The sequence below is a fragment of the Agrilus planipennis genome, unplaced genomic scaffold (genome assembly GCF_000699045.2).
Source record: "Agrilus planipennis isolate EAB-ADULT unplaced genomic scaffold, Apla_2.0 scaffold4, whole genome shotgun sequence".
Lineage (NCBI taxonomy): Eukaryota > Metazoa > Arthropoda > Insecta > Coleoptera > Buprestidae > Agrilus > Agrilus planipennis.
In genome coordinates, this window is record NW_020442463.1 from 954,611 (window position 1) to 965,107 (window position 10,497).

General features: G+C 33.4%; 1 protein-coding gene and 1 non-coding gene across 2 annotated transcripts in view; both read right to left on the minus strand.

The window, feature by feature from the left end:
- Positions 1-10,497, minus strand: part of LOC108739428 (glutamate decarboxylase) — a 45,591-nt gene that overhangs the window by 17,638 nt on the left and 17,456 nt on the right. Inside the window, exon 2 of the mRNA XM_018473327.2 lies at positions 9,953-10,189. Coding sequence (XP_018328829.1) covers positions 9,953-10,189 — 237 coding nt within the window. The remainder of the gene's footprint in view (positions 1-9,952; positions 10,190-10,497) is intronic.
- Positions 1,601-1,673, minus strand: Trnaf-gaa. The gene has a single exon. It is a non-coding gene; the product is annotated as a tRNA-Phe (tRNA).

The following is a 10,497-nucleotide window of genomic DNA, read 5'->3' on the forward strand; positions in this document are numbered from 1 at the left end:
AAAAATATGCTATTGTTACGGTTAAATACAGAATGTTTACGTTTCCCAGAATTTTGTATATTTTTATTGGGATATAAAAAGGTCGTATCTCGCGGAACTCCTGTGACCCTTCCACCATTTGGGAACCGCTGGTCTACACTGACGTTTCGCCACTATAGTTAGGAGTTTAGTCTAGACATTAGTCTAATTAAATATATAATAAACGTACGAATAAAAATAAGATAATAAATAATATTAATCGTTTAAAATCAATAAAAGCACTTTAAAAGAATTAAAAGCCACGTGGTAAGTCTAGGTCTTAGTTACTAATTTTTAATTACTGATTGTTTTATCTTTACAAGTTGTTTTAATTGGTTTTAAATTATTTATATTATTTTTACTCGTGGGTTTTATGTTTTAATTAGTGATACTAATTTCTAATGTCATGTATCAAAGTAACGCATACGCTACACAAGTTTCTACTTAAGTCCTTTAAAAGTTCACCTTGAAAAAAACCCTTGTCTGGAGGCGATTGTTTTTTTAACAACAAATCGTTTACAACCTTATTTTGACTCACATTTTTACTTGTTGGAATCTGTTTAATCATGATATTTAAATGATTTTAATTGATAAAAACTTTCTTTCCGAGGTTCGTGTACGATTTTTACTATAGGTACCCCGAAAGTACGATTTTCCCGATTTTAGGGACGAAAAAATGCAACTAGGTTCCTAAGTAAAAAATCACACTTTCTACTTATTAGAAAAGTACTTAAAAATTCATTCCTAATAAGGAGTAACTACGATTTCTTACCCGGAAGGGAATGTTTCTTCACAGAAATAATGGAAAAATGTCATACTTTCGGTTGGAATATTCTAAAAATCTTCTTTTTCAATTTTCGTAGTAGGCGGAAGTGGTGAGAATTAACTTCATAATATAAAAAGTTTATATACGAAAAACTGCTTCTTCATTCCGTGGCATTCGACGCTTCGTTTTCCCCTATAGACTGGTACGACAAAGATACCACTTCCTCTGACAGAAAAACTTATTTCCGGTTACAAATGTCCCTATGATGTACTGGATTCAAAAGGATAAGTTCGACGTCGGTGGTTATACATATATATATATATATGTATCTTGCGTCGTGTAGCGTCGTTTGCTGTCAGTTCTTCTCAGCTGGCATCCACAGTTGTAAAAGCCATAATTCGGCACAATCAGGGTAGTTTTGAGGCGCGTGAGGGGTGATAATAAATACACAATAAGCTGAAGTTGCGGCACGCGTCTCTCGGGGAATTCGATATTGTCGATGGACGTTGGTGGTTACTGTGGGCTGTGGGGATTATTTAGATGCCAAACATTCACCCTCAATCTATCTTTTCTTGATGAGATCATATTGTTTGCTTTATGTCGACAACAGTATCTTATCAGCTTGTATTTTCGGCAAAGGCAGCTCTCCTTGATAACAAACATTTCATTTTTTGAAATATATCTATACTGTACCTCGACCGGAATTATGAAAAAGACAATAATTTATGGTTGTGTTTAATAAATATTCTAATAACTGTTTCGGTATTAAACTTTCAAACGTAATTTTATAACTATGATTAAAACAAAAAAAGGTACTGCCGAAACCCGGGATTGAACCGGGGACCTTTAGATCTTCAGTCTAACGCTCTCCCAACTGAGCTATTTCGGCGATGAGTATACGCTCAATAAGTTGTACATTTGTACTCTGGCGACTTGAATATTTGTTCTGTGATATTATGGTTTATTAATGATTTGATAATACAAAAATTTTATTAGATTCAAAATTGTCTGAGCATGATTTTTATAGTTTTTTAGACGCACTTTCGGTATTGAACTTACCAAAAAATTAGAAAATTCCCGGGGATTCCCGGAAACTCGAAACATTTTAAAAATTTTATGGTGCCTTCAAAATACAATGTACGTTAATAATAATCAGTAGCATTTATTATGTTTATCATTTAGGGAAAATAAAAAAAAAACGTTCTCGTATACCTAAACTAGATACCCTAATCAATGCAAAATGGCTTTAGATTTTTGTAAATCAACAATTTTAAAATCCAACTATCTTTTAATATAATATAGTAATACCTAGGTACTGGAGCCATGCAATCTTTTAAATATAACAGAGGAAAATAAAATTAGGAAAAGAAAATCAATATCAATTGGATTATGATTATGGATGCAATTATTTTTACAGGTCTGAACCCGCCCTTTTTATTTATAAAACATTCTTTCAAAAAAATAGAAGCATTTATTGCAGCATTTTGACAAGATGTTTCCACTTTTTTTTGCTTCGATTTTTACCAAACTACTCAGTTTTCGAATTTTGTTTTTATTCTTGCAGTTTTGTGTTCTCGACCTCTTTTTTTCTCTAGTAAGATCAAATTCCAGCTTGAAGAATTCTCGTACAGCTACTACCTATTATGCTTATTTACCTAATTTAAATTGAATGGAATGATATTTTTTTATCTTATACCGTAAGTGAAGAAAATCAGTTTCGTCTAGCATTTCAATAATTTTTTTTCCACTCAGCTAATGTGTTTTGTAATTTTTAGTTAGCTGCAAAAGTTTCTTTACTGATAAGGTATTGTTTCGTCTGAGTGAGTTACTTTACGTAGTATGAGATAATTATTTCGAAAATTAGTTGTTTTTTATTGCTTTAATCAATAAATGTTGAATAATTTTTAAACTGTCACGTAACGACGTAAATTCTATAATGTTAATCAATCACGATCTTGTACAGTGTACAATACCTAGACATGATAAAATTACTTAATGAATCTAATAAACTTCATAAAAGAGGAAAAGCACTACGTATTTTCCTTCTTCCTTCTAATTCTTGTCTGAATTTTTAAAAAAGAGTGAAGCACAGGTGTCTATGAGTTTTTGAAGAAGAGTCTATAGGTATCAATTTTCAATATTGAAACAATTCGATTTTTGCTAATTAAAACATTTACGAATAATACGCTCATTTGTCCCTCTCTTATGGACGAAAGATTTTTCAAAATCCCTTCTTTCAGTGACTAACTTCACTATTAAAAAATGTACTACTCTTTTATTTTGGTTTACAGGACCGTCTCTAGAGTTAAGACAGCCCCCGGCAAACTCTTAAATAGCCGCCCTTAAAAATATTGGCTGTCGTATATTGTACAGATATAAAACATTTATCTTTGGAAATTTTTNGTGGGTAGAAAAGGTTAGAAATGAAGAGGTATTGGAAAGAATAGGAGAACAGAGGACTCTATGGAAGTCAATAAGAAATAGGCGAGATAGGTTGGAAGGACACCTTTTCATGCATGAAGGTCTAGACAGAGACATATTAGAGGCAGAAACAGGAGTTAGCAGGGGTAGGGGTAGACCTAGATTAGATTTATGTTAACAAATAGTTAAGGATGTGGGCTGTTCTAGTTTTAGGGAAAATGCGAAGGTTAGCTCAGTATAGGAAAGAGTGGAGGTACGTGTCCAACCAGTCTCAGGACTGACGACCTTATGATGATGATGATGATGGAGAGTCTAAAAAAGGNTTAACAAATAGTTAAGGATGTGGGCTGTTCTAGTTTTAGGGAAATGCGAAGGTTAGCTCAGTATAGGAAAGAGTGGAGGTACGTGTCCAACCAGTCTCAGGACTGACGACCTTATGATGATGATGATGATGGAGAGTCTAAAAAAGGTAATAAATTTTTGCTGAACGACCAATATGTCAAACAATTTAACAGCCGTCACATAATAAGTTATAATTTCAGTATTAGTTGTTCTCATCGTCAGTCGATAGTGTAATTTTCCAAGAATCGCTTAATAGCAGATCTTAAATATTAATCCATCAAAGTACCGATACTTTTTTCGATATTGATTATAAATATAGGTGCTAAGGCAGGTAAAATTTAATCTAAATTTGTTCATTAAGTTCGCCTACGCATTTATAATATACTCCACTTTTGAGTAAAACTTTTCCGATAAGAGAACGTTAAAAATGTTTTCTTCATCGATGAATTTAATTGAAAGGTATGTTAATTGGTCTAATGATGACGTCCAAAGTATCATTTCATGTTTAAATATTGATAGTTACCGGATGGGTCCAAAAAGTACATCGTACTTAAAGTGCGTCTTTTATTAAAAAAGAATAACAGATTATTTTAATGCGTCTGAAAATTTAAATTACAATAATAACTTATATTCTCTATAAAAAAAATAATATGACCACATTGTGAAAAGTTTGTTTGCATTAGTATTTTGTCTTTGTAAGGTTTAAACGCAAATTATTGTAAAGTAGTTAGTGATAGCTTTAAATAAAATAGAAGTGGTATTGACAAAACAGTATTGTATAAAGATAAATAAAAGTAAAACAAAAATACTTGTATGCAAGGAAGAAAAAGTAAGAAATGAGCGAATATCAAAATAGGAGACGAAAAATTAGAATAAGTGGCCGATTTTAGGTATCTAGGAAGTTAGATAAGGAAGGAGTGGTAGGAATATAAAGCAAAGTCAAAGAAAAGGATAGAAGCGTTCGAAATGTGATGTTACAGGCGAATGATGAGCATATCGTGAACAGGAAAGCTTAGAAACGGGAAGGTGTTAGAAATGATAGTAGAACAGAGCTGACTATAAGTCAATAAGAAATAGGCGAGATAGGTTAGTGGGACACCTCCTCAGGCATGAAGGCTTAGTTAGAGACATAATAGAAGCAGAAACAAGAGTTAAGAGGAATAGAGGTAGACCTAGATTAGATTCGTGAGTAGTTGTGGATCTAGGATGTTCTACTTTTAAGGAATTACGAAGATTAACCCAGGATAGGACGGAGCGGAGGTACGTGTCCAACCAGTCTTAGGCCTGGCGACTTTATAATGATGATGAGTACAACTTCAAACAAACTGTACATGAACTGATACAAAATTTATAAAAGCTTTAATTAGTGTTACCATTGGATTTAAAACAGTGATTAAGAAAAATCATGATATAACTCCTACTTTTTAAAGTGATCTAACGGGCTCAATTTTCGTCAGTGGTGTAGGTTTAACCATAGGTCTTCCAACTTTTCTCTCTGCCAAAATTCTTGATAGAGGCATACAATACAATATTACGTTAAAAAATATTGTTTTGACGATGTAACTACAAATCTACGGTTTTTGGGTTTTTCTCTTTACTTGTGCTATAATACATTACTTTTCTTGTCAAATGTTAAAATTTTATGCCAACGAGAAGGACCTTATAGGCCTTGGTTTGCTTACGAACGTCAAAATATGCGGCATAAACGGCTGTATCTTCTGATTGCGTTAGAAGTTTGATTTTTTAAGATCCCCAATTGATTGCAGACCCAAACATTTGATATAAATCTTAAATTGATACCTACATGCATTCCTGAGGAAAAGGGTCTTGACAGACCTGTAGACGGACAATGAGTGATTCAATAAAGGTTTCTATTTTCCTTTTGAGATAAGGAACCCTAAAAAAAACTGGAAAATACGCTTGTGTAACAAAAGCGATGGGTTAGATTGTCAAATTCGCAGCTCCAAATGTCAAAATCACGTTGTCTAAAATTTTTTAACTAAAGAGGTGATTTTTTAGCTATAGTTTAATTAAAAGAAGTCATACTTTCTAAAAATCTAAGTTCCACGAAGAACGTAAACTGATTACTAATTGTAATGCTAAATTTTTTAATGAATATTGTCCATTTTTCTTATAGGACACTTATTTTATTGTATTTATTTCATAATATTAGCATACATTTCGAAAGTAAAAAAGAAACATCGAAAGCCCTTTTAATTTCCGAACAGGCAGGATATATTAAAGAGAAATTCCATTAAGTAGTCCTGTATTTCTGAAAAATCTGTCGTAAAGTGCCTAAATACCAATATAACAAATTCTTGTAGTGCCGAACATGCAGGGGTAGTTTTTAATCCGGCGTGGGATCGTGACTGTGGGGTCTGATCGAGAGGGAGCTTTGAGTGCCCTTAATTACAGCATTCTCTGCCTCTGCGAAGGGAGAGTGCCGCAAGTATCAAGCATCCACTCGCTCTTCTTGTTTGTACGGAAGAACTGAATGGGTACAGTCGTAAAATGTGCTAGTTTGCCCCGTTCACCGACGACGTGGCATTTGACACGCACCTTGATTAATTGCTTTAACTTTTAATGCCATTAGTACGTTATATTCAGAGTGACGTTGTACGTCGGACTTCCGGGTTCAAAAGTTGCAAAAACAAAAAATGTAATTAATCAAATTAATTGTCTGCGCTTCATTGTTCTACGTATAAACGTTTTTATCAAAACCTTTCGAGTTATTAAAAAAATCACTTCAATATTCGCAAGTTTGAATTCCATGCCATATCAAGGCATCGTTAAATGCAATGATTTTAAGAATTTCGTTATCTAGGGAAGTAGTAGCCCAGCATGGAGAAAGCACTAGAAAAAAAAGAAATCAATTTTGTACTCGCGATCGGCTTTGGAAATAGGAAAAAGATTATTAAAAACGTATATTTGAAGCTCAGCTCTGTAGGGGTGTGAAACATGGAGGGTACGCGCTGCAAAAAAGAATAGGTTAGAAGTGAGAAAGGATTAGAAAGGGTAAGAGATAAGAGAGGGCGTTATGGAAGTTAATAAGAAATAAGCGAAACTCAATAATCCAGGAAAAATTCCTTTCTAATTTCAAAAACTACAACAATTTTTAAATGATAATTTACTATTATAAAAGAACTCCAATAAGGGGCCAGGTTTAATTCAAAGCGGAAAAATTCTTTTCATTTGAGGTGTATACGTCCTGAAAATAAGGGGGGTTTTTATTATTGGTGTTTTTGATCATAATTATTAACAAATTTAACTTAATTTTATATAAGCAGACCAAAAATACCGTACATCCTAATTCTGAAGGCCTTCAAAATATGCAGCCGTTTGTCAAGTTCATCACAAACGCACTTTTGTTTCATAATTTGTGAATATGTTTTGAAATGAAGTTTCAGAAAAAATTTTAAAAATATAACGCCCAAAATTTCAAAAGACGTATTTTTAAATCCTTATATTTCTTTGCTGTCCCATTAAAATTTTGATATACATATCTATTTTTGAGTTGTCTATAACTAGAAAATATGACATGTTGGTCAATTTAACCATAAATTGGTGTGATTGTTTAATTATTTAGGATAATTACGGATATTAAAGTACCTACAAAACGGAGACGTAAAAGTTAAAAATAGGAAAAAGAAATTGGAAAATAGGTAATTCCATGCGAAATGTAACTGAAATCCTTTAAAAGGATTTTCGAAGCATTTTTTCAATTGATACTTGAATAGAGCTATCTAAACAAAAATGCAGTCTACTATTTCGCAAAGTTTATACAGTATGGCATACAGTACTAAGTACACGCTACACAACATGTATGTAAACGCAGTCCGATGTTATTTTCCGTGTCGCTGGACACAAGTCCTGGCGCGTTTAGAGACAGATTAACGCCACTTCGGACCGGCTGTATTTACCTCCATTAGCCGAAGGGAGATAGCACGAACAGTACGACTCTATACCATCAGAATTCCTGCCACTCACCCGTCTATCCCGAGGATCAGAAAGATCGACGTTCCCTCTTCTAGCTCGTATTTATACTGAAAACGTACTTACATCTACGCCAATTCCAAGTGTTTTAAGTGAAAGCTCGTGTTAAGATTGAGCGACGACGCGACTCGATGAAAAACATTCGTTCACGTAGTACAAGCAGTTTCCATGAAAGAAAACATCTTTGGTTCTTCGAGGACATACATATATCGTGGAGTCTCAAGGAAATCGATTTTTCAAAAACTTTTTTCGTTTCATTCAAGAACTAGAAAAATTGATTTGAAGAGTAATCAGACGGACAGAGAAACATAGTCCACTTCGCGTCCACAAGTCCACATGAGTAAATGTACAGGAATACTTTGAAGTCGGATCTTTTCTAGATAACAGTTCTTTCTACACACATGTACAGTATATAATGTGATGTAGTAAGTAAAGGGAAAAATCCTAATAGCTTAAATTTGTAGTCACTTCACAAAAAAAGTATTTTTTAATTGTAGTATTGTAATTATGCATTTTGGGGACTGATTTGAAAAAAGTTTGTACGGAATCCTCGGTCCGCGAGTCCTTCCTGCACTTTACTATTTATTACAGCAGTATTAGCATCCAGTAAGGAGACGTTAGCTATAGTCTTAAATAAAACGGTAGCGGTATTGATAAAACAGTATTGTAAAACAAAAATACTGGTATGCAAGGGAAAAAGAGATAGGGAAAAAGTGAATATAAAGACAGGAGGCGAAGAATTAGAAGAAGTGATTGATTTTTGGTATCTGGAAGTCAGATAAGTTATGATGAAAGGAGCATAGAGATAAAAAAGGATGGAATGACAAAAGAAGTCACTTATATTTTCGCGAATGGTTAATTTAGAAATGCGAAAAAGATTGTTAAAGGTATATCTGGAGCGCGGTGCTGTACGGGTGCGAAACATGGACGGTGGGCGCGGCGGAAAAGAAAAGGTTAGAAGCGTTCGAAATGTGGTGTTAAAGGCGATTGATGAGGATTCTGTGAACAGGGAAGGTTAGAAATGAAGAGGTGTTAGAGAGGAGTATGGAAGTTAATAAGAAATAGGAGAGATAGGTTGGTAGGATACAATTTCAGGCATGAAGTGGAGGTAGATCAAAATTATTTTACTGTTGAGAAATATTTAAGGATGTGGGATGTCCTAGTTTTAGGGAAATGCAAGGATTAGCTCAGAATAGGAAAGAGTGGAGGTTAGGTTAGGTCCAGTTTTAGAACTGACGACCTTATGATGATGATGATGATCTCCACTATGTTTGCATTATTTTTGAATTTCGAATTGAATAAATAAAAGAAAATCGCTTCGTGGTCCATGTTTATGTCTCAATAAAAATCCTATTTCCGAAGGCACAAGTCACATGGAATAAAGTGTTATTCAATAGGCCACGTGTCCAACCGGCGTCACCGAGGGTGTGCATTGTCCGCAAGTAATTCTTTTGTTTCAAGATTACAGACATTCAATTATTACGAGCAATCGCTCGAGATGAAAGCAGATTGGTTACAGAAATCTTTTGAACCCTCTTTCTCGTTCATATGTTACATTTTCTGCTTAGTAGATCTTTACTATAAAAAAATTCATTCTGTTTATCCAAGATTCTTAAATTGTTTTATTTCAATTAATACAGAATAATTAAAAAATGATGTGGTAAAAGTAACTGGTACAGCTAATTCAAAATCTCATGAGCCTTCGCAGACGTGAAATTGAAAACAACGAAAATGTTGACTGTCAATCATGTGTCTCGCTGTATAATTGTAAAAATAGAAATGCAGAAATGAATGAACAAACGGGGTTTGTCACAGCGCAATCTTAAGACCAGGGACCATGAGATTCTAAACTAACAACGAAAGCTTCCGAGGTAACCGTCGCCAAATTAGTAATAGTTGTAATATATAAATCCACGTAAAAAACGATTAGATACGTATTTTTTTGTGGAAAACATATTTAGGGGGTGAAGGTAACCCTCGAGGTTGATACTCCATAAGCATGATTGATACTCCATAAGCATGATTGTCAGGCCTCACATTTTCAAAAATGACCAAATGGATTAAATTCTACATGAAAAACGGTAAACAGTACCTGAATCGCACATTTAACAAAATAAAAGAAATATATTTTCGAAGGGTTGAAAATGAAATCCAATCGCAAAAAATCTATTATTTTTTAATGGGATGAATTTTAATCAAAAGTGTAATTAGTAAATACATTTTTTACGATCTTTAGATTGAATTAATCTTATGAAATTGATTTGAGTACTATACAATAGACCCTAGAACGCATAATTAATGAAAAGTAATTAGGCCATTGTTCGTTAATTTTACATTCATACCCGGATTTCTTTTGCCATTTAATGTGGAATTTACTGTTGTTAAAATTAAACTGTACATTTGTTTACATACCTGTCTTTACTTGGTACTTTAAAGAAGTAGCGCAATCATGAACTAGTTGCTGCAGGGTTAATCCCTTTTCAGGAACTTTCAAGTCTAGAATTTTCTTCATTTCTTCCGGATGATGAAACTCAAGGAGCTTTTCATTTCTGTCGTTCTCTGCCCGTATATAGTCCAGTAAGATATCGACAATTCGTTCCAGGAACTCCTTGGTTGCAGAAAATCCATCATCCTTGAAGGGAAGGATATCTGTCAAGCAAAAATTTAACTTTATCTAACTCGAAATTATTTGACAGTAACTGGTTTAGGTACATTATTAAGTCAGTGAGAAATCCTAAATTCAGATTTTAATGGAGAAGTATTTTTTATTTTATTTTTTGAATAAAATAATTTTTTATAAAGTAAGTGTTACGTATAATTCCTTGGGTGTTTTTAATTTCACGCACTATGTTAGCTATATACTTTGGCCGTGAGAACCCTTATATAATTTTAATAAATATATAATAGTTTTGGTTCAAAGTTAATGTAACTAGATATAAAATAATAAATATAACAAA